Consider the following 25490-nt stretch of genomic DNA (forward strand, 5'->3'; position numbering starts at 1 on the left):
GCTTCAGTTGTGTCTGATTCTTGTGGCCCCATAGACTGTAGCCCGCCAGGCTCCTCTGTCCATGGGATTCTCCAGGCAAAAATACTGGAGTGGGTTGCCATGCCCTCCTACAGGGGATTTCCCCGACCCAGGGATTGAACCCTCATCTGGTGGGTCCTTTACCACTACCACCACTTGAGAAGCCCAGAGTCCCCTGCAAACTTATACTCCCATCACACAATAGTTCAGGTAGGTGTGTTGAGAAACTTAATTTATTTCCACAGTGGGCGCTGAACGATCTGGAACTGGAGCCCCAGCTCCTGCCCCTCCCCCTCTTGTCCCAGAGGAAGAGGGGCTTGGCCGGAGGGCTGCCTGAGACCTCAGCAGGCCCAGTGTGGCTCCCGGGCCTGAGGACCCTGAAGCTCAGGACAGCAAACAGACACCGGGTAGGGTCACTTGGGTGGCCGATAGGCCAGCTTTCGGCTCTTGAGGACTGACCACTTATGCCGCTTCATGGCGTAGACCAGGGGCAGAAGCAAGCCCATCATCAGCAGCATCTGGGGACGAGGCAGGCTCAGAGGAGGGAGGCAGAAAGAACCCCTGCTCAGCTCCCAGCCTGTCCCCAGGCCCACCGTGCCCCTCGGCCCAGTCCCTTCACCTTAAGCCCCATGCGTTTGCGATGGTCGTGTTCTGGTTCAGCTGCCCAGCGCAGGAAGGTACACACATCCTTGGCTACCTGGGACATGGTAGCTGGGGTGCCTGAGTCAAGGACAAGTGGTCTAAGGGCTGTCCGAGGGGGTCCCTGCCCAAAGCTTCAAAAGGGATGAGACCCAACCCTACCCCCGGTACACAGATGGTATGAATCTGACCATGGGTCATATGAATCTGACCCATGCTTCTCCATACACATACATAGTGCCCCAAACCAAGGAAGGGGCAAGGCCTCTTGGGGCAAGAAAACAGGGAAAGCAGGACCCAACTTGCCCATCCCCAGGGTGGGGGCCTCTCACCATCATCAAACTCCAAGACCTCATTGTAGATTGGAGGGGCCATGCCAATGGCCTGGCCAGGAAAATAAGGGTTGAAGTAGAGGCCTTCTCGCAGCGACACCCCAGTGGGCGGCTCACAGTAGCCGGTGAGCAAGGAAAAGACGTAGTCCTCACCACCGTGCCTGGGACCAGATTGGAGTGCCCTCAGCCTCTGGCCTGAGGTGGGCCTTCCTCACTCCCCACACCACCCTGCAGGCAGCCCCTTACCTAGCTCGCACGATGTAGCTGAGGTCAGGGGGCAGTGCTCCGTTGTTGGCTGCACGTGCAGCCTCGGGGTTGGGGTATGGTTTGGGGAAGTAGTCAGACAGCTTCCCTGGGCGCATGAACATCTCCCCATCTTCATTGGGGCCGTCCTGAACCTCCACCTGCCACCGAGAGACCCATCACAACCCTGCTGTCCAGCACAGCAGGAGCCCCAATACTTGGGTCCTTTGCATGCCCGGTGCCCACCTCCTCAGCCAGCGCCTTGGCTTCATCCTCTGTGTAGCACACGCCCACCAGGTGGCGGTAGGCCACATAGTCCATGCTGTGGCAGGAGGAGCACACCTGCTTGTACACCTGGAAACCCCTCCGGATGCTGGAGAGAGAGACAGGGTTAGGGGCGCCAAGGATTCCACCCCACCCGGTCCACCCATAAACTCCCCCAGCCAGCCACACACCTGGTGTGGTCCAGGGAGGAGAGGAGGCCACGGTGGGACCACGGATAGCTGGGAGGGTGCAGCTCCAGGTCACTAGCACTCACAGCAGAATGCAGAGCCACTGCCAGCCCTGCACCCCCTGCCGCCAGCATGCCCAGCGCTGACAGAATCACTTTCCGGCCCCGGGACAGGCCAGACTTCGACGACAACGACACTGCCTGCAAGAGTCCCGCTCAGCGCCTTTCAGAACACCACCCAGCCCTACCTGTGGATCTGACTCTCATGCACCCAACACCGGCCACCTCGCGCGCCACTGCCCTCCCCGCCGCGGACCCCTCGACCCGCTCTGTCCCCGAGGAGGAGATGTGAGGCGTGATCTTGGATCCTGGGCCGGGAATCAGGCCGAAGTGAGCAAGGGTGCGGGGACAGGCCAAGGTCACAAGCAGCTGCTGAGGTCAGGCTGAGGTCAGTTCAGGACGCGGGCCCAGTCTGGGAGGCCGGGGCCGGAGCGAGCCTCGGCGCGACCCCCGGGGAAGCCCCCGGTCCCGAGCCGGCGGCGAGCCCGCCCCGCAGCCCCCCACGCTCGGCATCAGACCCTTGTGCTGCTCGGAGGAGTGGAGGCCAGCCCTGCTCCCAGGCGCCCAAGGTCAGCAGGCGGCGGGGGTCCGGCCGGGGCGGGGGCCCAGGTGCGGAGGCCGCTCCCGCGCTGCCAAAGCCCGCGCCGGGAGCCTCCCCGCGGTGACCTTCAGCGGGATGCGGGGCCGCGCGGCGGCCAGTTTCAGGGCCAGAGCTCACCTGGGGTGTCCGTAGTGGGAGCTGCCCGGGCCGCGCGCCACACAGCAGACCTCGGGCCCGCGCTCCCGGCAGCCCCGCGCCCCGCGGGCCCACCATCGCCCCGCGAAGCGTAGCCGCCGCCGCCGCCATCTTGGCCCTCTTCAGCGCGGCCACCGCTCCCGTCGGCCTCTGCGGCGGCAAAGGATAGTCAACCTCGCGATAGCCGGGAGGCGTGTGAGGAGGCGGGGCGGGGCGGGGGGTGGGCTCTGTCCTTCAGGGCCGCGCACCGCATCGCGGTGCTACTCCAGTCGTTGTGGAAGCCTGAGGTTGTGCAAGTCGGTGTTGTGTCTCTCTGTTGCCGTGACAACGCCCAACTTCCTGGTTACCCTAGTCCCGCGGCTGATCTCTCCAAGGCTCAGCTGTGCTGCGCGCCTACGCCTAGATGCCCCTAACCCGGAATCCACGGCTTTATTGCCCGCTTTCGTCCAACAATATTTCCCGACTTGGAGCGGTGGAAGAACACCTTCATTGCAAAGAATTGCCATTATTTAACCAGTCTGATGGCCCCCTGTAAACCCCACTTGCCAAGCCTACTCAGCTTGTCCAGAGCTATTAGCCTAACCCCCAAGACTGTTGAAGGCAATTCTGGCAAGTGTTGTAATTTCCCCGAGGCAATGGAGAACAACTGGTGCAAGTAATAGACTAACCAAAAAGTTTGAAAGGAAGAAAGGGGAATACAATGTCCACAGGGCGCTCAGACTGTGAAGAATCTGCCTGCAGTGCAGGAGACCTGGGTTTCATTCCTGGGTTGAGAAAATTCCCTGGAGGAGGGCATGGCAACCCACTCCGGTATTGCCTGGAGAATCCCCACAGACAGAGGATCCTGGCGGGCTATACATTCTATGGGGGTCGCAAAGAATCGGACACGACTGAGCGACTAAGCACAGCACAGCACGTATTTCCAGAATACAGAAAATCCCGAACATAAGTAGGACAGTGTATCTCATGAAAGACCAGAAAAAGCCCTAAGTGCTCACTTCTGGCTAACCTTGAGGCTCTGTGCACAGTTGAAGCCTAAAGCAGAGTTGTAAATTGCCTGGCTGAATTCTGAAGCATGTCCTACATGCACCCAGAGCCACTTAGAAAAAGATAGAGATTTATTGGTTATGAAATTAAAAGATACTTGCTCCTTGGAAGAAAAACTATGACAAACCTGGACAGTGTATTGAAAAGCAGAGACATCACTTGGCCAGCAAAGGTCTCTCTAGTAAAAGCTATGGTTTTTCCAGTAGTCATGTATGGATGTGAGAGTGGAACCATAAAGAAGGCTGAGCTCTGAAGAACTGATGCTTTAGAACTGTGGTACTGGAGAAGACTCTTGAGAGTATCGCTTGGACAGCAGGGAGATTGAATCAGTCCATCCTAAAGGAAATCAGTCCTGAATATTCATTGGAAGGACTGATGCTGAAGCTGAAGCACCAGTACTTTGGCCACCTGATGTGAACAGTCAACTAATTGGCAAAGACCCTGATACTTTGAAAGATTGAAGGCAGGAGGAGAAGGGGACAACAGAGGATAAAGGGGTTGGATGGTATCACGGATTCAATGGACATGAGTTTGAGCAAACTCTAAGAGACTGTGAAGGACAGGGAAGCCTGGTATGCTGCAGTCCATAGGGTCAAAAAGAGTCAGACATGACTGAGCAACTGAACAATTATTGGTTCCAGACACTTAAGGAAATTTCTGTCCAGTCATTTATCTGACCACTGAGCTAACCAGGTAGAGACTTTGCTGGCTACCCATGACAAATAGTAGACTTACTTGATAGAATTAGTTGAGAAAAGTCACTATACCAATACAACTACCACAGCAGCAACAGTAACAAAACTTGGAATCTAATGTCCAGAATTTCCACTTTGTATCATTAAATCCAGTCAGTCCTAAAGGAAATCAACCCTGAATATTCACTGGAAGGACTGATGCTGAAGCTGAAGCTCCAGTACTCTGGCCATCTGATGCAAAGAGCCAACTCATTGGAAAAGACCCTGATGCTGGGAAAGATTGAAGGCAGGAGGAGAAGGGGGCGACACAGGATGAGATGGTTGGATGGCATCACCAACTCAGTGGACATGAGTTTGAGCAAACTCCAGGAGATAGTGAAAGACAGGGAAGCCTGGCATGCTGCAGTCCATGGGATCTCAAAGAGTTGGACACGACTGAGTGACTGAACAACCACAACAACAAATCATTTAAAATGTCTAGCTTTCAACAAAAAATTATGTGACATCTAAAGAAAGGAGAGGGTCTGGCCTATAAATGGGGATAAAAAGAACCAATCAATAGGAACTACTCCTGGGGAAATTTAGCTAAATATAATTTAAAGAAGGAGGGGCTAAATATGATATATACATACCACCACATATAAAATAGATAACTAATGAGGACTTTCTGTATAGCACAGGTAACTCTACTCAATACTCTGTAATGAGTCACATGGGAAAAGATCTAAAAGAGGGGATGTATGTGTATGTATAACTTTCATTTTGCTGTATAGCAGAAACTAACACACAACATTGTAAATAAACTATACTCCACTAAAAGTAAAAATCTTTTAATAAAAAATTGAATTAAAAAGTATGTTCAATGAGCCATAATATCTAAAAAACTAGAGGAAAGTATAATAATGTCTCATGAAATAGAGAATGTCAATAAAAAGAAATTACAAAGAGAATCCAAATAGAAATGATGGAGTTGAAATGTACAACAATGGAAATGAAACATTTTACTGAAGGGCTCTACTGCAGGTTTGAGTAAGCAGATGAAAGAATTAGCGAACTTGAAGTTAGGTCAATTGAGATCGTCTGATCTGCAAAACAAACCAAAAAAAAAGGAGTAAAAATTAACAGAGCCTCAGCGACCTGTGGCACATCACTAAGCATACCAACCTATACAAAATTCTCAGGAGCAAAGGAGAAATAAAGTAAGGGACAAAAACAATATTTAAAGAAATTGTGACTGAAAACTTTCCAAATTTGACTGAAACAAACAAACATGTATGTATTCTACACATACAGGAAGTTAAAGAACCCCAAGTAGGATGAAGTACACCTGTACACATCATAAATTGTTAAAAAGGAAAAAAAAAAAAAAAAACCTAAAAAAAAACCCAGCAAGAGAGAAGTAACTCATCACATACAAGTAGTCCTCAATAAAATTAACAGAAAATCTCATACCAGAAACCATGGAGGCCAGAACGTGGTGGTATGAGTTGGTTCAAGTGCTGAAAGAATAAACCAGGTAAATCTGCCAACCAAGAATTCTATATCTGGCAAAACCATCTCTCAAAAAAAAAAAAAAAAAAAAAGGAGGCAATTAAGACGTTTCCAGATAAACTGAGAGTTTGTCACAAACACCCTGCCCTCCAAGAAATACCAAATGGAGTCCTTAGGCTGAAATGAAAGAACACTAGACGATAACTCAGATCCACATGAGAAAATAAAAGCACCAGCACAGGCAACTACATAGACAAGTACAAATGCTTTTTGTAACTTTTTTCTATCTGATTTAAAAACTCCTGCAGAGAAGGCAACGGCACCCCACTCCAGTACTCTTGCCTGGCAAATCCCATGGACAGAGGAGCCTGGTGGGCTACAGTCCCTGGGGTCACTAAGAGTCGGACACGACTGAGCGACTTCACTTTCACTTTTCACTTTCATGCATTGGAGAAGGAAATGACAACCCACTCCAGTGTTCTTGCCTGGAGAATCCCAGTGACGGGGGAGCCTGGTGGGCTGCCGTCTCTGGGATCGCACAGAGTAGGACATAACGGAAGCAACTTAGCAGCAGCAGCAGCATAAAGCAATAATTATAAATCTATGAGTATAAGGAATTCCTTGGTGGTCCAGTGGTTAGGCCTCTCTGCTTTCACTGTCAAGGGCCTAGGTTCAATCCCTGGTCAGGGAACTAAGATCCCACAAGCAGCACAGTGTGACCAAAAAAAAAAACAACCCTATGTAGACAGATGCACTATATGAGATGGAATCTATGGCAATAAATAAAGAAGGGGGAAACAGTTATATAGGAGAAACATTTTTTAACACAATTAAAATTAATTTAATGTTAATCTGAATCAGATTGTACAAATTAATATGTCAATTGTGATCCCAAAGGCAACCACTAAGAAAATAAATAAAAAAATATAGTCAAAGAAATAACAAAGGAATTAAAATGGTACACTGTAAAATATCTAACCACACACACAAATACAATAATGAAGAAACTGAGGGAGAGAAAGACATAAGACACATAGAGAACAAATATCAAGATGGTGGTGGTTTAGTCGCTAAATCACGTTTGACTCTTGCAACACCAGGGACTGTAGCCTGCCAGGCTCCTCTGTCCATGGGATTCTCCAGGCAAGAATACTGGAGTGGGTTGCCATTTCCTTCTCCAGGGGATCTTCCCACCCAGGAATTGAACCCAGGTCTCCTGCACTTCAGGCAGATTCTTTACTGACTGAGCTATGAGGGAAGCCCAAATACCAAGACAGCAGATATAACTGTACTATATCATTAATTACGTTAAATGTAAATAGATTAAAGTCACCAATTAAAGGGTAGAGCTTAGAATAATGAATTTTTTAAAAGTCATGATCCAACTATACAATGCCTATAAGAAACACATTTTATATTCAAAGACACAAATAGTAAAAATTTGGAAAAATATACACCACATCAACAGTAACCAAAAGAGAGTTAGAGGGGCTATACTAATATCAGACAATATAAACTTTAAGACAGATGTTGATACTAGCATTAAAGAAGGACATTTTATAATGGAAAAAAAAAGGTCAGTTCATCAAGATGACAGTTATAAAGATACATTAGACTAACAGAGCCCCAAAATACATGAAGCAAAACTGTACAGAATTGAAGGGAGAAACATAACATTTAACATAACAGTTGGGAGACTTCAGTACCCACTCCCAGTAATGGATGGAACAAATAGACAGATCATGAGCAAAGAAAAGAAAGATTTGACCAACACAGCAAGCCAAGCAGACCTAAACACATCCGTGTAACACCCCACCCAACAACAGGAGAGTACATATTCTTCCCAGGTGCACATGGAATGTTCTTTAGGATAGATCAATATGTTAGGCAATAAAACAAGTTTCAATAAATTTAAGGGTAGTAAAATCATAAAGTATGTTTTCTGACCACAACAGAATGAAATTAAAAATCAATAACAGAAGGAGAGTAGGGAAATTCACAATTATGTGAAAATTAAATAACATACTCCTAAAAAAAAAATCCAAAGAAGAAATCACAGAAAAACTTAGAAAATACTTTGAGATGAATGAAAACAAAAACACAACATATCAAAACTTAGCACCATCAAGAGAGGTGCTAAGAGGGAAATTTAGAATTCTAAATTGCTGTTATTAGACTTCCCCAGTGGTACAATGGATAAGAATCCACCTGCCAGTGCAGGGGACACGGGTTCGATCTCTGGTCTGGAGAGATCCCACATGCTCCGGGGCATCTAAGCCCATGCACCACAATTACTGAGCCAGTGCTTTAGAGCCCACAAGCCACAAATACGGAAAGCCTTTTAACCCTAACCCTAAGTGCTTGGTTACGATGGAAAAGGCATTAAATTTGTGGGTGGAAGACAGGAACAGAAAGTCAGATTCAGTGCTATCCAGAGTTTCAAGCATCCACTGGGAGTCCTGGAATGGATACCCCGCAGATAAGGGATCCTATTCATTCTTATCAAAGTCCAGTTTCCAGAAACCCAGAGACAGAAAATAGGGTAAGGATAAAAGGGGAGCGGGGGTACAGTGTTACTTCTGTGTGCAATAAAAATGTTGTGAAGGCAGGAGTTGGTTGTGCAGGTCTTGGAGAGCAAGGTGAGGAGGCTTAATTTTATCCCAGATGCAAGGGGCATCCCTGGAAGGGAGGCAAAGTGGACCCCAGGTCCAGAATTGGGTGAGGGCACAGGGAGGAGGTGCATGCAGAGTAGGTGTTCAGGTTGGGAAGAGATGACTTAAAGGGGACCGTGGCAGATCCAGGAGGCAGAGGTGACAGATGTGGCCTCAGAAGAGGGGCCTAGACAGGAGGCAGGACTTGAGTGTGGGCATGAAGGCAGCTGGAGCCTGGAAAGGACCCTAAGGCAGCCCAGAGCCCCCACCTTGAAGCCCCAGGTGGAATGGGGTGACTTGGCAAAGGGTCTGAGAAGAGCACAGAGCTAACCTGGGACAGCCAGCCAACCACAGGGTGTCTGCAGAAGGCCTGGCTGTGGGGAAGCTGCTGTGTGTCCTGAGGCGGGTCCTGCACCCTCGACCTCCCAGACTTCACCCCGTATCCCCAGCCCTGAGCCCCGAGGATGGCAACGGGCCTGACCCCAGCTTCCTCCTGGACTTCCAGAAGGGATCCCTCTGATTCTTTTCTTCTTTCATTCAACAAACACAGGTGTATATTCTACCTTTCCAGTCCTTGGCTCTGCTGGAAAAGAGGCAGAAAGTAAGACAAAGGCCCTGCCCCACAGAGCTCCTGTTCTGGGGCGTGGGAGGCAACCTGCAAAGGAATATCGAGTACTTATTACTAAGGCTGGTGATCAACACAACAGATACGCACAGTTGTAGATGCATACATACTTCTAGATGCTTCCAGCTGGCAACTGCCTGAGAGTTCCTGGGTGGCTCAGCAACAGACACCTTGTAGGAACTGGACTGTAGTGTCAGAAAACTCCAAATAATGACTCAAACATGGTAGAGATTTGTTTCTCTTTCTTGCAAATGAAGCCTAGTTTAGCAGCCCAGGGTCTTGGAGGTCCAGGGAGTCCCCCTCTTGTCTCCTCCAACCCTCAGGGTGGGCTGAAGCTTACATCTCTGACGTGCTTCATTCCACATCCCCAAGGATGGGAAAGAAGCAGCTGTTTGATGTCTGCATGGATTCACCCAAGGGATGGGCACAATAAGGACAGAAATGGTATGGACCTAACAGAAGCAGAAGATGTTAAGAAGAGGTGGCAAGAATACACAGAACTGTACAAAAAAGATCTTCACGACCCAGATAATCACAATGCTGTGATCACCAACCTAGAGCCAGACATCCTAGAATGTGAAGTCAAGTGTGCCTTAGGAAGCATCATCACAAACAAAGCTAGTAGAGGTGATGGAATTCCAGTTGAGCTATTCCAAATCCTAAAAAATGATGCTGTGAAAGTGCTGCACTCAATATGCCAGCAAATTTGGAAAACTCAGCAGTGGCCACAGGACTGGAAAAGGTCAGTTCTCATTCCAAGCCCAAAGAAAGGCAATACCAAAGAATGCTCAAACTACCGCACAATTGTACTCATTTCACATGCTAGCAAAGTAATGCTCAAAATTCTCCAAGCCAGGCTTCAACAGTATGTGAACTGTGAACTTCCAGATGTTCAAGCTGGATTTTGAAAAGGCAGAGGAACCAGAGATCAAATTGCCAACATCCACTGGATCATTGAAAAAGCAAGAGAGTTCCAGAAAAACATCTACTACTGCTTTATTGACTATGCCAAAGCCTTCGACTGTGTGGACCACAACAAACTCTGGAAAATTCTTCAAGAGATGGGAATACCAGACCACCTGATCTGCTTCTTGAGAAATCTGTATGCAGGTCAGGAAGCAGCAGTTAGAACTGGACATGGAACAACAGACTGGTTCCAAATAGGAAAAGGAGTACATCAAGGCTGTATATTGTCACCCTGCTTATTTAAATTATATGCAGAGTACATCATGTGAAATTCTGGGCTGGGAGAAGCACAAGCTGGAATCAAGATTGCCGGGAGAAATATCAATAACCTCAGATATGCAGATGACACCACCCTTATGGCAGAAAGTGAAGAAGAACTAAAGAGCCCCTTGATGAAAGTGAAAGAGGGGAGTGAAAAAGTTGGCTTAAAACTCAACATTCAGAAAAGATCATGGCATCTGGTCCCATCACTTCATGGCAAATAGATGGGGAAATAATGGAAACAGTATCAGACTTTATTTTGGGGGGCTCCAAAATCACTGCAGATGGTGACCGCAGCCATGAAATTAAAAGACGCTTACTCCTTGGAAGAAAAGTTATGACCAACCTGGACAGCATATTCAAAAGGAGACATTACTTTGTCAACAAAGGTTCATCTAGTCAAAGCTATGGTTTTTCCAGTAGTCTCGTATGGATGTGTGAGTTGGACTATAAAGAAAGCTAAGTGCTGAAGAATTGATGCTTTTGAAGTGTGGTGACTCTTGAGAGTCCCTTGGGCTGCAAGAGATCCAACCAGTCCATCCTAAAGGAAATCAGTCCTGAATATTCATTGGAAGGACTGATGCTGAAGCTGAAACTCCAATACTTTGGCCACCTGATGCGAAGAACTGACTCATTTGAAAAGACCCTGCAGCTGGGAAAGATTGAAGGCAGGTGGAGAAGGGGATGAGAGAGGGAGATAATTGCATGGCATCACCGACTCAATGGACATGAGTTTGAGTAAACTCAGAGAGTTGGCGATGGACAGGGAGGCCTGGTGTGCTACAGTCCATGGGGTCGCAAAGAATCAGACATGACTGAGCGACTGAACTGAACCGGACTCACCCTTGAAGCTTCTGCTCAGGTCTAGGGGCCTCTGTAGTCACATGACCTCACCTAGCTGCACGTAGTCTGGGAGCGTCTTTATACATGGTGGCCTGTGCTCATGCCAAAATGAGGGTCCCGTGACTGAGGGAGAGGGATACCTTCAGAGTTAACCCTGTGGGACCACATACGCAGCCCTTGTACATCTCATCTGTATCTTGAGAGCCTGACATTTTCTTTCTTTATAAAACGTACAGCACACAAAGTGACATTAATGAAAATCAGTGCCAAAATCCAGTTCTGCAAAGCTAAGCTCAAACAGCAAATAGTCGTTTCATGAAGTAATATATTTCCACAATTTGTGTTTTAAGTGACTGCCGAAGTCTAGTTAAAAATGGCTGATCGAGGCTGAAGCCTGGTAGAATGCCGGTCTGCAGTCAACAGGGAGACCACAGCAGAGCCGAGATCTCTTCCACCTTGTAAGACAGGGAGCCCGCAGACCAATGGTGCCTGATCGACCAGGGGAGAGTCCTGAGAGAGGTAGCCTGGAGGCATTTCTAGGGGTGCGGGGGTGGGGGGTGGGCTGCAAGTCTTTGCCCAGCCTCAGGATCTGAAGTTTTTTCAACAGGGAAGTGACTAGAAGACACACAGGCCAAGGGCAGGCTGCAGTCACAGTGGTCTCCAACACCCTTGCTCCAGCCCATCCAGAACAATCTGGACCCAGGGTGCCTGTACCCTTCAATGCTGAGAAGTCCCAGAGTAAAGCCCTCCAGGTGCTGGCCCTCTCCCACGGTGGAGTCAGGGACCCCTAGGTGTTGAGGAAAGTCTCCCACAAGAAGAGGAGCCCCACCACAGAGGCAGGCCTGGGTGGGGGGTCTGGGGCCTGGAGCTTCCTCCTTGGGACGGTCCCAGGTCACCCCATTTCAGGATGTGGTGCTGCAGGAGAGTGTCCGGAGCTGGTGCGCTCCTTTCAGCACTGAGGCTTGCAGGACTGTACTGGGATCGCCACCCTGGCAGGGCACCTTGACTCTCGGCCTCATGTGGCCCTGGCATCACCAGATGGCCCACTTTGCCTTCCTCCCCCTCCCCAACAGGCACTGGACATCCTAGTCCCTCTCAGGAGGCTTGGCCCAGCCTGAGGCCTCTGTGCAGCCCCGCGTCAGTGCCCTGCCCCTCAGAACTCGGGTCGCCCCTGTCCTGGGCTGTTGCTCTGGGTGGAGCTGGGTGGGCTCAGCAGCTCCATCTCCGTCCCATCTCTCGTGGGCACTCCCAGGAGGCCGGGAGAGGGGCTCCTCCTGCTGCACCCCAAGCCCACATCAAAGTTCTGGCCGACATTCCCCATACCCGGGGCCTCCTGTGTCCCCTTAGTTCCAGCACTGGAGATGGCACCGTGGGGGTCTCTGGCGCCTCAGCTCCCATCAGGGCCCCAAGCGTTGCCCGCCATGCTTCCTCCTACTCAGCACTGGACCATGATGCACAGAGACCCCCGACGTTGGGAGAGTCCACTTGGGGCTGCAGTCAGGTCTGAGTGTCCACCCAGGCTCTCCTCCCAAGGCTGGCACTGGGGCCCTCATTCCTGCCACACGGTAAGTGGACCAGAAGCAGCCGAGCAGGGTGCCAGGCCCTGCAAGCAGTTTCTCACCACAGGGCCTGTGGCCCCACATACACAGCAGACAGTGGGCCAGGAGCCCAAAGGACATCTGAAACAGAACTGTTTATTTCCTAGGAAGAAGAGAACATGGGGAACTCCCAGCTGCCTCCGTCACTTCCAGAAGAGCACGTTCCAGAAGAGCAGCCAGCAGGGGTAGAGGCCCAGAGCCAGCAGTGGGAAGAGCAGGGCGCCGTAGGTGTGGTGCTCCAGCACGCCCTGGGCCAGCGTGGCCAGGAAGAGCTGCCAGCCCTCGGTCAGGGAGAGCGGTGCCTCCTGCAGCTCCCGCCACAGGAACAGGCTGCCCAGGAGTGTAGCTGCTGGGCTCGTCAGCACCAGCAGGGCAGCGTAGAGCGCCCTGGGGAGGAGCAGAGGCACCAGGCAGGGAGGAGGAACGTGTGAGGTAGAACCCATGGGGAGGGGTGCGGGCTCTGCAGTGGGGGCTGAGCAGCACGTACCGGGGCCCAGAGGGCTTGGTGATGGCAGCAGCGGGTACCATGCTGGCAGCCAGTAGGAAGCCCAGAGAGAAGTTGGTGAGGGTGATGCAGGCCAGTTGTAGTGCCAGGTAGATGAGGGCCACCAGCTTCAGTGCCATCCAGCCCCTGTCTGGGGCCTGTGTGCTCACCACCCTGCAAGGCAAGGGGCTCAGAGGCAGCTGCCTGCACGTCCAGGGTGCACCTGCCCACGACCACCCAGCCCAGCTCCTCACCGGTGGGTGTTGTGTGGCAGTGCCAGGCCAGCTGCATAGATGGCCAGCAGCGTCAGCACCACGGCCTCGGCCTCAGCCACGGGGAAGTGCTGGGTGGCCACGTGTTGACCCAGCACTGGTAGGATGTAGAGTGCCAGGCCCATGGCCTGGGAGACCAGCAAGGGTGCCACAAGCGAGGCCAGCCCCACACCCTGCAGGGCACATGGGCACTTGGAGACGGATCCTAGGACCAAGGGAGTCCCAAGGACCCTCCCCATTCCACTGCAGCTGAGACTGAACAGCAGCAGTAATTACCACCTGGGACCCTAAAAGCTCACCCCAATAGCAGCAGGGGGAACCATCACCTGTGTTAGAGGGTGGGGGGGATTCTCCCCAGCCTCCTCAGGACCCACTCCAGCCTCATGCAGCTGCATCCACAGTTCCAGAGCGTGGATGAGTTAAGGACTCTGATGAGAGGTGTAATGGGCTCTGCCCAGTGGGGGACCCAGGGCTCACTCCTACTCCCCTGCCCCAAGGATGGAGAGCTCTCCCCAGCCTAGAGTGGGGGGACCTGAAGCGAGCCACAAACAGACAGTGGAGGCAGAGGATATCTTGAGACCGAGGACCAGGAGCAAAAAACCGGCGGCCGGCATGTAGAGGCCAATGGAGACGAAGCGGGAGAGCGCAGGGAGCAGGTAGAAGAAGAAGGACTGGTGCAGGCGCTCCAGAAGATGGTTGAGCTTGCGGAACATGCCCTCCAGAGCCCTGTCGGGTGTGGGCCAGGGTCATAGACGGCCAGACCCCCAGGCACCCACTCACTACCCTGCCCCAAGCATGCAAAGGGGAAATCAGAAGCCACTTACTTGCCCACTGCCACCAGATCATACTTATACTGGCGGAAGCTATTGATGCCACGGAGGGTCAAGGCCTCCACGCGGTAGCGCAGGAAGAGGCCATGGGCACCGTGGGGGCGGCCGGAGGCCTGCTGCAGAACCATGAGCAGCAGCGTTTGTACACTCTGCAGTGGCCCATCTATTGAGGTCCAGTCCTGGGGTTGCAGCTTAGAAGATTGGGGACAAAGTCAGATAGGCCCGACACACAGGTCCCATGCTACCCAGGCAGGTGGCCCTACCTTGCCCTGCAGCGTGCACAACAGCCCCCCTTTCTGGCAGAAGGTCTGGAAGAGGTTGAGCAGGTCCAGGTTGGGCAGCTGTCCATTGAGCCCCTCCACGGCCACGTCGAGGCTAGTGACCACATCGCTGCTCAGCTCCAGGGCCACAGCTGCCTGGATGGCCCCAGCCCGGCCCTGCAGGGGCGATGACTGCATACCTGTGGAAGCAGGTGAGTGAGCTGCCAACAAGTGACCAGTGAGGACAGTGGCCCTGGGAGGGGCCAGGGCCAGGCAAGAGCACCCACCAGTGATGTTGACGTCGTGGTAGGCTTCAAGCCAAGCCTCAGTGCCCAGGAGGTCGTGTTCCGTCACCAGGAAGATGATGTCTTTGGCCCAGTAAATCTGCCCTAGAGACCAGAAGCGGGTCAGCACGGTCTGAGGCGGTGGCCAAACCCTCTCTTGCCAGCAGGAGCCCCTGAGCCTCACCCCGGAAGTGGGCAGCAAGAGCCAGCATCAACCCGACAGCCTGGCTGTTGGTAGAGTCAGGGCCACAGGGCACGGTGAGCACCAGGGACTCCGTGCTGGCAGCGCGAGGTGCCCGGAGGATGCCATACACGTTGATGCCCGACACCATCTGCACGCAGTATTTGGGGGGGAGCCTCAGCACGACCGCACTCGAGGCGGCTGAGAGCCTCCCCTTCTAGTCCTAGAATGCCCACCAGTGACTGCTCTGGCCCCAGGACATCCCCCCGTCCCCTCAAGGTGCTTCACGGTTGCAGGCACACCCCTCCCCCACAATACATAGCGCTCGTGGGTCTCATCTGGAAAGGGCAGTTTCCGGGAGAAACTCTGCGTGTAGACCTCCAGCCCCACTGACCGCATCGTCCGCTCCAGCCAGGCCACTGGCAGAGCCCTGGAGACACAAAGAGAGCTTCTGAGCAGAGTTCACTGGCCTTGACTGACATTGCTTCTCTGATAACCATGGCTCTGCCGCTCACCCCGACTTCCTGCGGTGGGCAGCGAAGTCCCGGGCAAGGCTCCGGGCACGGTCTCCGCCCGCAAACTGCTCCTCCACCATGGTGGAGCCCATGGCATTCTCCGACATGTAAGTGCGCTGGGTCAGCGGCGGGAAAGCCAGCGCCAGGAACCAAGCGATGCCCGCCACATAGCTCAGCACGCTGCGGGGAAAGGGACGGAGGGACCACTGGAGCGTTAGAGGCCCTGCCTCTCGGTCTCTGCACTGGGAATGGAGAGGGCATATCTGCGGGACCTGGACCGAGTCCCGGGACGCCTGACGGGAGAGCTGAGCCCCAAGCCTGAGGTCCCGACTGATCCCGGTGGGCGGGAGGGGACGGGCGCGAGCGGTCTGAGGGGCCTCTGCCCCCGGGGCCCCGCCCTCACCAGAGCGGCGCGTTGAGGCGCAGCACGAGACGGGCGAGGGCGCGCCGGCGCACCGGGTCCGACAGGAGGCCCATGGCAGAGCCGGGCGGCTCCGGGACGGCGCTCCAACTGCCAGTTACGGCGGCCGACCCCGCGCGCCGCTCCTGTCAGACCCGGGCTCCGCGCCCACCCGTACTTCCGGTCCCGACAGCTCTCGCGCCGCTGCGCATGCCCAGAGCAGAACCGCTGTGGAGGGAGCGAAGCCGGGTCTGCGTTCCAGAGCCCGTAGCCGGTCGAGAGGGGGCGGCCTCCAGGTAGGCTACCCGCAGTGTGCGGCACCGGAGGCAATGAAGACTACCGGCCGCCCGAGAAAGCTCGGCTTCAACTGGAATCAGAGAAGAGTGATGAATAGGGCAGCTGAGAGTAAAAGGGGAAGCGGCGATCAGAGCATAGACGCCAGATTTCTGAAGGTGCTCCCACTGGCACTGACCGGTCTGAGTGCCGTGGTAGGATGTGAGGGGGCTTCCGCGGACAGAGAAGCCAAGGCGTTGGCGGGTCCATTCCAATGGATGTCGGTAACCAAAACCAGCCGAGTGGAATCAAGCATGTGCCCAGAACCAAAATCATCGGGGTCAGATGACCACAGGGAAGAAGGTGCATGATACTACTGGCCAAAGGATTTCAAAGGAGCTGGGGTGTGTTGAGTAGAAAGTGGGAAGCACCCCTGTCTGGGCCAGGAGGTGCCTGGGATATTAGAGAAGCAGCAGCCCCTTGGTTCAGGCTGCAGGGGCTGGTGGTCAGGGCTTAGGTCTGAGGTGGAAGAAGGGGGAGCCTGAAAGACGAAGGTGCAGTGGTGGGGCAGCAGGGAGTGTCTGTATAACTTAGGGTCAGAACTGAGAAGACTCCAGGTGACATTATGTGTCTGTTGTACTTTTGTAGCCCAAGGTAAGTAGCAGGACAGGCCCAAAAGGCTCCTAAGGGGGCAAGAGACCCTTCAGTCCAAGCCACAATCCAGAGGATGTGGGACACGGCCCCCACATGACCATGGTGAATACCCAAAGCCACCCCTCAGGACTTGTGCTCAGGACTCTGGATGTGTTGGGATAAGAATGACAGACTCCATGGTCCTGGGGCGTGGCTCATTATACCAGGCTGTGTCTCACTGCCCAGCTACCTCGAACCCTTCTTGGCCCAGGCTGCTCACTTCATTCAGGGACATCCCCCTTCTCCAGGGTGCTCACCTGAAGCACCCTGATGAGCAGGGTGAGCAGGACTGACTGCAAGGGGTGTGTAGTGCATGTCTGGGGGGCGGACCCTTAGTCACTGCTGGAGCCAGCACCAGGCCAGGATCCAAGGGCAAGGAAGTGCGGTGGGGAAGAGATAAAAGTACAGTGGAAGGTGCTTGGGTTTTATTCTGGGCCTGGGTGGCCATGTGCTCAGTCCCCCAGCAAGACAGAGGCCTCTTGTACATGCTGCCGGACCACACGGTCCAGTACGGTGTGTACATCCCGGGAAGCCCGGGCAGCCGCCTCTAGCACCTGCTCCAGGTGGTCCTCATGCAGCCTGGCATCCATCTCAAGCAGTGCAATCTGGCCTGAGGCTGGTAGCAAGGCCAGGGCCAGCTGGGGGCCCCCAGCTGCTTCCTCCACGTGGCTGAGGTCTGCCAAGGCTGTTCCATCCACAAAGCCAGCTGAGCAGGCACACACAAAGTCCCGCATGGGTATCCCTGCGTCCAACACTGCCAGCGTGGCTGCATTCACACAAGCTGCATAGGTCCCGCCGTCTGCCTGCAGCACCTGCAGGAACCCCCCAGTGGCATCAGTCCTTCAAGCCGCTGAACCCCAACCCCTCCTCTTTTCTCTCTCCTCTCCACAGGCTGAGGGCTGCTGCCTGCTCACCTGCACATAGATGTCAATCTGGGAGCGTGGGTGCAGCTGTGTAAGGATGGCTGCCTCGAAGGTCTGACGCAGCTGCAGACCCATCTCGCAGGACTTGCGGTCCCCGTGTGGCCGCCGTTTGCGTTCCCCTGTGCTGAAGGTTGCAGAACTGTACTGACAGTTTACCAGGGCCCGGTCAGGCAGGGCTCGTGCCCGGGAGCCTCGGATCTGGGGTAGGGTGGGGGAGAACACATGAGCCAGGCCCTTCCTCCCTCTACCTCCAACATCCCAACAAGCAACCACTTTACCTGCAAAACACAGCCCGAGGGAGGGCCATTGGGCCAGGCGCTAAGCTACCATCGCCCCTGGATCTCTCTCCTGACAGGCCTCCCTGTTTCCACTCTTGACTCGTCCTCTCCCGACCCATGCTTCCTTTGTATGAGAATCTGTTTACATATATCGTCTGATTCTACCTCCTCCACGCAATACATATACTGCTTACCTTATAAAGGGTTCCATCACGCGTGAGATTAAAAATCTTGAATCTTTTCCCTGTTTACAAAGGTCCTGAATTCCTGCTTCCCTAGAAATCCCTCAGTCTCATTTGGAATTACCCTCCCCTCCTTCCCCATCACCAGCCTTTCTGCTCTGCAAGACTGCCATGCTTCTACCTCTCTGGCCTTAAGTCTCCATCGCTGGAGTGGTGATAAACCCAAGCGGTTTTATTAACACTCTCTGTCTTCACGGAGTTTATGTTCCAGTGAGGAGACAAACAGTGAGAAATAAGTTAAATTTATGTCTGAGGAGGCGGGTGCGGGAAACCAGATAAGTGTGTGGATGTAAAGAAGGAAACTTGACTTGTAAAGGGTGGGTAAGGTGGTCGGGTGGGATGGGGTGAGGTATCACCCGGAGGTGACGTCGGAGTGGAGCTGAGAGGTGAGGGAGCGAGTGGGAGCGGCCCTGGCGGTTTTAGGAGTAACAAAGGGGAGTGGCGAGCGCTGGGGAAAGGCAGGGACCATCGTGCAGGACACTGTTAGGACTTTGGCCGCGGCCCCACAAGGCGGCGGGCGCCAGCCTCACCCCCGAGGCCTCTACTCAGCCTGGTAGCCCTTCACAGACGCAGTTGCCCTCGGAGGAAGCCCGGCTCGCGCGCGCCCACTCGCCTCGTGAGGCCCGTAGACCACCGCCAGTGCCTTGGTGTTGCCCTGTTCGATGTAGGCCGAACCGTCGGCCTGCGCGAATACACCCATCCGCGCCTGGATCTTGCGCAGCTCCCCAGCGCGCCGCCCGTCCACTCGGTAGCCCTGGTCCGATAGGAGCTCCAGCCCAGCCATGCTGCCCGGGCGCTAACCCCGCTTGAGCGCTCGGCAGAACTACAATTCCCGGTAGAACTGACTCCCCACTTCCGATTCCCGGGGACTACGGTTTCCGGGGCACCGACTCCAACTTCCGGTTCTGGAGCCCTGCGATTCTCCCAGAGTGCCCGAGGGCACCATATCTCACTTCCGGTCCGTGCGGAACTGTGGCTCTGGGGCGCGTGGAGGGACCCCTGAGGCCTTTTGCGGTACGGGCTCGCGCCTGCAGGGCTGGAGGCATGCTGGACGTGGAGTCGCCGTGTCGTTTCTTCCCGGGTTGTCGTGGGGGCGGATCCTTCTACCATCCGGGCCTGCCCGCCCCACGCCGCCTTGGTCGCCGCCGGCCCGGGCCCTTGCCGGGACCCGGGGTGCGGGGCTCCCGCCGCGCCGCCGCCTCTCCCTCTGCCTCTCCACTGAGCCTCGCGCTCCCCGCGCCGCTGGCTCGCCTTTACTTCTGCTTGACGCTTGGCATCTCCCTCGAGGTTTGCGAGGATAGCCGCCACTGCTGGTCTTAAGTTCTTCCGCAATCATAAATGCAGGCGTTCTCCCAAGCTGAGATATACGCTCTGTTCGCTTGTTTGTTTGTTTGTTTTTAATTTTTTAACCGTTTAGGTTTTACATTTGTCCGTTTAAAAAGCAGACATATTTATGTTGTACGTACACATGGTCAGATTTTTTAGTTTCAGTTTTCCATGTTGCCTTCTTTCTCTGCAAGCATCCCCCTATCTACTATAGCTTAAAAAATGGTTCCATGTTTTTCTCCACACTCATAATTACATCCAAGTCACACACAGACACATGTATATACAGTTGTACATGTACAGCCATATAATGGCCTTTGGAACTCTTATTTTTAAAAATGGCATTGTTTCATACACTTCTGCATTTAACTCAAAAATATTTTATCAGATCTGTCCAAGTAATCCTGTGGAACTCTTAATTTTTTGCTTGATACGAGTATCAAGTAATAAGTAGAATGTACCCAGCAACCACCCCATTGTGGGCAGTGGATGTGTGTCCCGGGGGTCTGGGGGATGGAACCCCAGTGCAGTGACTTTCTGAGTGAAGGCTGTGTGGGAGTTACATTCTCCCTCCTTTCCCACCTGGAATAAATGTTAAAAGTTACATAATCCTTCCCCCTTCAGAGGGTTACTGCCATTCCTCTTGAATTTCCTGGCCTGATGCAAGTGCCCTGGAACAGCGGAGGGGCTCACAGGAGGAGAGATGAAATGTTTTCCTCCACAGCTGCCTCTTGTTTCCAGATACCTTTTGCTTGGTGGTCAAGGTCACCATCAGGGAGCTCATTCCCCTCCTCATCTGCATTATTCGGGCTTCTCTTATGGCTCAGCTGGTAAAGAATCTACCTGCAGTGGAGGAGACCTGGGTTTGATCCCTGGGTTGGGAAGATCCCCTGGAAAAGGAAATGGCAACCCACTCCAGTCTTCTTGCTTGGAGAATCTTACGGACAGAGGAGACTGGTGGGCTATAGCTCATGGGGTTGTAAGAGTCAGACACAACTTAGGACTAAACTTAGGGCATTATTCAGCTCCTCTGCAGTGCTTAGAAGCCAGATCCCATGCTTCAGGTTTGAGCGTGGAAGGATAAATCAGCAGGGCTGTGACACTGACCACAGGGAGGCGACATTGACAGGGACTGAGGGCCGTGTGCACTTGGGGCTTTCCTGTCTGTGGTCATTGTTGATGGTGACCAGCATTGTCGTGAAGCCTTCCTCCCTCACGTCTTTGGTGGCAGGTGCTGGCTGTTGGCCAGGGCTCAACTGGGGCTCTGAGAGACAGCACACCTTTATGTGGCCTCTCCATCCAGCTTGGGCTTCCGCAAAGCACGGCACCAAGGTGGCCTCCCAAGACAAAGTGGGTATTCGTGGCGTTCTAAGACCTAGCCTCCAGAAGTCAGTAGGGTCACTCTTGCCAGACTCTGGGTCAAGGCAGTCACAAAGGTCTGCCAGGCTCAAGGGGAGGTGACATGGTGCCCCCTCCCCGTCCACAGGAGCAGTTCAGTGTCAAGCTGTGGGAAGAGCAGGTGGAACAGACATGCTGTGGTGGGCTTGGGCCTAAGTCCCAGGCACAGTGACCCCTCTGAGGTGGTCTGGAATACTGCTGCACGAGGCCTTGTCACTGCGCCTGGGCCATGGCCGTGATGGCTGTCATCCTCTGTTTGGCTCAGTGCCCTCACCCTCGGCTCTTCAGCTGGACTGAGCAGGTTACCGGTGGAGTCACACAGGCCTTTTTCTCAGCACTGTGGACACTTCGTGTTTCTGTTCTCACTAGGTCAAGATTGCTGTAGTCCATTGACGCAGGTGGAAGCCCCTGGGTGCCCTGCCTGTTGCATGGTTGGCCCTAGCAGCTCAGGATAATCAGAATAATGTTGGTTCTGGGCCTAAGGAGCCCAAAGTGACTGGGGGGGCTGGCTGTTCTTTTCATAGTGCATGCCTTGCTGTGCCCCTCGTGCAAGTGTCCTCCCCCGCCCCCACCCCCCACCCCCAGTAGTATCTCTGGTTTAAGGTCTGGGCACTTCAGGAATGAGAACCCCTTGGTTCTCTGGCCTTTGTGTTCTAGTCACAGCGTACACACCTGGGTGGATTCAGGTTTGAGGGGTATAAAGCTTATACAGATTTGGGAGCTGTGTTGAAGATCCCCAAGAGCAGCCGTGGCCCTGGATTCAGTTATTTACTAGAACTCACAGAATTCAGCACACAGAATTGTACTCATGACCAGGATTCAAGGGAAAGGATGTTAATGAAAATCAAAGGGAAAAGCCTGCTGGGGCAAAGTCAGAGGAAACCAGGTGCCTCCTTCCAAAGTCCTCTCCCTGAGAAATCTCAGGGGACACTCTCCATTCACCCAGCAACAAATTGCAACATGGTGCGTGACATGCTGGCCACCAGAGAAGCTCACTGGAGACTCAGGGCCCAGGGTGTTCATAGGGGCTGGTCACAGTCATAGGCACCCTCTGCCTGGTACGTACCTGGACTCCTAAGAGGAAAGCAGGGGTTCGGCATAAAGCACATTTATTTGTACAAAGAGTTGAGGTTTGAGCCCCTCTCACTGGGGAATGGCAGGAGCCCTCCTGAAACCTAGGTTCCCAGACACAGCAATTTTGCAACTGTCTTCTGAAGGAGAGCCATCTCAGGGCCCTTTTTAAGAAGGAGGACAAGATTGTATATCCAAAATTAAGGGAACAGAGCGAGGAAAGAAGTCCCAACACAGAACACTAATATTTTTTTGGCTGCACTGGGTCTTTGCAGCATGAGGGCTTAGTTGCCCTGCAGCATGTGGCACCTTAGTTCCCTGACCAGGGATTCAACCTGCATCCCTTGCATTGGAAGGTGGATTCTTAACCACTGGCTGTACCACCAAGGAGGTCTCAACACAAATTTTTAAAGTTGACCGATATCACAAACATCACAAAACACAAAAAACAAACATAATGTCCTCACTTAACTTCCTGATATATTTCTCTAACATGTTTCCCCTGTGCTTTGTGGATACAAAATCTGATGGCCTCTTAAGATGGTGACACTTTCATGATGTCCCCTTCTATATAAAGAGAGGATAGTTTAGTCTCCCCTCTAACATGTTTAATCAAAGATTATTTTTATAACTTAACTAGCTTGGGTATAAAGTTGTTTTCAGGTAACAGCCCCTTCAGCTTGTTCAGTTACTAAGTCATGTCCAACTCTGCAACCCCATGGACTGCAGCAGGCCAGTCTTCCCTGTCCTTCACCATCTCCTGGAGTTTGCTCAGATGCATGTCCATTGAGTCGATGATGCTGTCCAATCATCTCCCTTTAGCTGTGTTTGTTAGTTGCTTAGTCGTGTCCAACTCTGCAACCCCATGGGCTGTAGCCTGCAAGGCTCCTCTGCCCATGGAATTCTCCAGGCAAGAATACTAGAAAGTGAAAGTGAAAGTCATTCAGTTGTGTTAGATTCTTTGTGACCCCAAGGAATTCTCCAGGCCAGAATACTGGAGTGGGTAGCCTTTCCCTTCTCCAAGAGATCTTCCCAACCCAAGGATCGAATCCTGGTCTCCTGCGTTGCAGGTAGATTCTTTGCCATCTGAGCTACCAGATGGTAGCTTTATCTAATATTGTGTACATTCTCAGAATTGTTAAATTTGAGAAAACCTCTATCAGATTTCTTTTACATATGAGCCCTAAGATTTCAGGGTCTTTAGGGGCTGTTTATCACATTTTAGATGTTTTTTGAATTGAAGAAATTAGCCAACTCCATCAGCCTGATGTTGGTGACGCCCAGCACAGAGAGGCGGCTGTGTTCCTGAGAGTCACTTCTGTACCAGAATGACAGCAATACCTGAACGACACCAGGGAGCAGCTACTCCCACCTCAGCCTGCCTGAGCAGAGCCCACCATGCCCCCACCCGTCCCCAACGGCAGGGGAAGAAATGACACAATGCTGGGTGCAGTGGGAATAGAAAATTAACCTCACTGTGATGACATGCTTTTGGAAATTTTACAGAGTGTGCAACCCTGTGAACACTCTGCTGAGGCCCTGACCTGGAGGGATCCTGAGCCTCCTGACTTCACAGTGAATCTGGCCCTTGCCCCAGGCCCCCCGGGCAGCATGGATGCATCTCAGCGGTGGTCCATCCCAAGAGGGGTCAGCGGCCAGTTGGCAGAGTTACTGATCTGTTGCAGGAACTCTGGGCTGTGACCAGCGGGCTCTTCCTTGGCCTTGTTGCTGTTGCAGTTAGTTCATTAGTTCTGGGGCTTGTCGGTGCGGTTCTGTGGAGTATGTTCCTCCACGGTATGAAGCTTCCGACGTACTACTCAGCCCCCCGCCTCCCCCCCACCCCCTCTTACAGTTAAGCCCAGCTGCTGAGAAGTCGCGTCTGAGTCAGTGGAGCGTTCAGCTACCGGCTGGGCAAAGGTTGTGCTTCAGCTCCCAAGTCAGTGGTGAGCTGTCCTTTGCTGATGAATCAGGGTGCACCTGGCGAACACTTTCAAGTCTGCCCCACATCCAGCCGGCATAATAGGCTGGAGAATACCCGCAGAGATAGCTAGGTTCTGATTCCCAGAGACCATGAATGTCACCTTCTGTGGTAGAAGGAACTCTGCAGATATGATTAAGCTAAGGGTTTTGAGAAGGAGCATGTGTGTTGGAGTATCCAGGGGGCCCCCATGGAAACATGACGGTCCTTTCAAGGTGGCAGCAAAGGGGTATTTGGATGCAGAAGAGCAGGAGAGGTGACCTTGGAGGCAGAGTTGTGGAGTGAGGCAGCCTCAAGCCAGGGAGTGCTGGCCACTGGACACAGCAAAGAACAAACTCTCCCCCGGACCCTCCGGAAGGAACTATCTGTTATTTTAGCCCATAAGACTTAGTTTGGACTTCTGGCCTTTAGAGCTGGAAGAGAATAAATGTCTGCTGTTTTAAGCCTTCACGTTTCTGGTAACGTGTTTGAACTCTTAGGTAACTTCTCACTGAGACCTCCACTGTCCTCCTCGACTCCACGCTTGGCGTCTAGGAGAGTCAGCCTGCTCCGCCGTCCTGTGGAGCTGCTAGTCCTTCTGCCTGGCCTCTCACCCTGTTGGGGTCTGACCCATGGGTGGGTGTTGAGGGGGAGGCCTTGTCTTCTCATCTTTCCTAGGTTCCTCTGCACTACTGGCTAACAAGTGGAAACTGCAGTGAGCAGGCCCGCAAAATGCAAAAAACGACATGAAATAAATCATAATGGAAGAAATGACTCAAAATAATGGCAACTACACAGAACCATCCCACTAGAAAACACATGGGGAGAAGGAAGGAAGGCCTTCATATGTTCTCAAGTACAAACCCAGTTGTTGCCTTTGAGGGGGCTCCCCTGCCCTCAGGAACTGCTGTCCTTGTCTGCTGGGGCCTCCCTGCTGCCTGCCCCACCCTGTTCCCTGAGGTTGTGGCCCTGAACGTGGTGCCTCATCTGGGGTGCCTGTCCTTCATGGGACAATGACTCTCCCTGCCATCCGCACGGGAGGACCTCCTGCGCTTACCCTAAGGTGCTTGCGAGCTTACCCCGCGCCCCCAAGCTCTGACCCCCCAGAGTCTCTGAGGCCAGTCCAGCTCCTGCTGCTGCTGGGCCAGACACACCCCCTCCCTCAGGGCAGCTCAAACGTCCACCCACCTGCCCCCTTCAGATGATATGCTGGCCACCACCACCTCTGGGACTGTGCCCAGAGACCCAGCCCCACAACCTGGCATGAGCAGCGGGTGGCCAGTGGGGAGGAGGGACGCCTGAATCATTCAGCTCCTTTCCTGCAACACCACCATGATAGGCTGGGACCCAGAACCTTCTGTCCACCAGGAGGGGCTTCCGGGAGGGACTCCCAAGTCTGGGGCAGATCTGGGCTCCTCTACTCATGAGCCAGAGGCCAGAGATCGGG

At 53.1% G+C, this 25490-nt stretch overlaps 3 protein-coding genes and 1 long non-coding RNA gene across 4 annotated transcripts; 1 reads left to right on the forward strand and 3 right to left on the reverse strand.

Annotated features, from left to right (window-relative positions):
* Nucleotides 1-223: 223 nt before the first annotated feature.
* Nucleotides 224-2629, reverse strand: LOC113903907 (cytochrome c1, heme protein, mitochondrial). Its single transcript, XM_027560578.1, has 7 exons — nucleotides 2462-2629; nucleotides 1688-1884; nucleotides 1479-1605; nucleotides 1236-1393; nucleotides 990-1150; nucleotides 638-738; nucleotides 224-536 (listed from the first exon to the last, which is right to left on the reverse strand). The coding sequence occupies exons 1-7, from the start codon at nucleotides 2588-2590 to the stop codon at nucleotides 432-434; spliced, it is 978 nt and encodes a 325-aa protein (XP_027416379.1). The 5' UTR covers nucleotides 2591-2629; the 3' UTR covers nucleotides 224-431.
* Nucleotides 2630-12732: 10103 nt separating this feature from the next.
* Nucleotides 12733-16068, reverse strand: GPAA1 (glycosylphosphatidylinositol anchor attachment 1). The gene is made up of 12 exons (XM_027560463.1): nucleotides 15886-16068; nucleotides 15483-15662; nucleotides 15286-15397; nucleotides 14971-15118; nucleotides 14790-14891; nucleotides 14506-14702; nucleotides 14237-14433; nucleotides 13985-14138; nucleotides 13739-13822; nucleotides 13395-13585; nucleotides 13144-13314; nucleotides 12733-13043 (listed from the first exon to the last, which is right to left on the reverse strand). The coding sequence occupies exons 1-12, from the start codon at nucleotides 15957-15959 to the stop codon at nucleotides 12800-12802; spliced, it is 1854 nt and encodes a 617-aa protein (XP_027416264.1). The 5' UTR covers nucleotides 15960-16068; the 3' UTR covers nucleotides 12733-12799.
* Nucleotides 16069-16095: 27 nt separating this feature from the next.
* LOC113903923 lies at nucleotides 16096-18290 on the forward strand. Its single transcript, XR_003514345.1, has 2 exons — nucleotides 16096-16178; nucleotides 17740-18290. It is a non-coding gene; the product is annotated as an uncharacterized LOC113903923 (long non-coding RNA).
* On the reverse strand, nucleotides 17252-19131 carry EXOSC4 (exosome component 4). Its single transcript, XM_027560588.1, has 3 exons — nucleotides 18905-19131; nucleotides 17763-17969; nucleotides 17252-17660 (listed from the first exon to the last, which is right to left on the reverse strand). The coding sequence occupies exons 1-3, from the start codon at nucleotides 19073-19075 to the stop codon at nucleotides 17301-17303; spliced, it is 738 nt and encodes a 245-aa protein (XP_027416389.1). The 5' UTR covers nucleotides 19076-19131; the 3' UTR covers nucleotides 17252-17300.
* Between the last annotated feature and the right edge of the window lie 6359 nt (nucleotides 19132-25490).

This window comes from Bos indicus x Bos taurus, chromosome 14 (assembly GCF_003369695.1).
Source record: "Bos indicus x Bos taurus breed Angus x Brahman F1 hybrid chromosome 14, Bos_hybrid_MaternalHap_v2.0, whole genome shotgun sequence".
NCBI classification, from domain to species: Eukaryota; Metazoa; Chordata; class Mammalia; order Artiodactyla; family Bovidae; genus Bos; species Bos indicus x Bos taurus.

Coding starts and splice junctions, on each gene's coding strand:
- GPAA1 (XM_027560463.1), bottom strand. CDS start 15,959: ATGGGCCTCCTGTCGGACCCGGTGCGCCGGCGCGCCCTCGCCCGTCTC. Junction 15,119..15,285: donor ATGAGACCCACGAGCGCTAT/GTATTGTGGGGG, acceptor TACTGCGTGCAG/ATGGTGTCGGGCATCAACGT. Junction 13,823..13,984: donor TCCTGGTCCTCGGTCTCAAG/ATATCCTCTGCC, acceptor TAACTCATCCAC/GCTCTGGAACTGTGGATGCA.
- EXOSC4 (XM_027560588.1), bottom strand. CDS start 19,075: ATGGCTGGGCTGGAGCTCCTATCGGACCAGGGCTACCGAGTGGACGGG. Junction 17,970..18,904: donor TGGTCTACGGGCCTCACGAG/GCGAGTGGGCGC, acceptor ACCCTACCCCAG/ATCCGAGGCTCCCGGGCACG. Junction 17,661..17,762: donor AGATTGACATCTATGTGCAG/GTGAGCAGGCAG, acceptor GGGTTCCTGCAG/GTGCTGCAGGCAGACGGCGG.
- LOC113903907 (XM_027560578.1), bottom strand. CDS start 2,590: ATGGCGGCGGCGGCGGCTACGCTTCGCGGGGCGATGGTGGGCCCGCGG. Junction 1,394..1,478: donor CCAAGGCGCTGGCTGAGGAG/GTGGGCACCGGG, acceptor TCTCGGTGGCAG/GTGGAGGTTCAGGACGGCCC. Junction 739..989: donor GGTCTTGGAGTTTGATGATG/GTGAGAGGCCCC, acceptor TCCTTGACTCAG/GCACCCCAGCTACCATGTCC.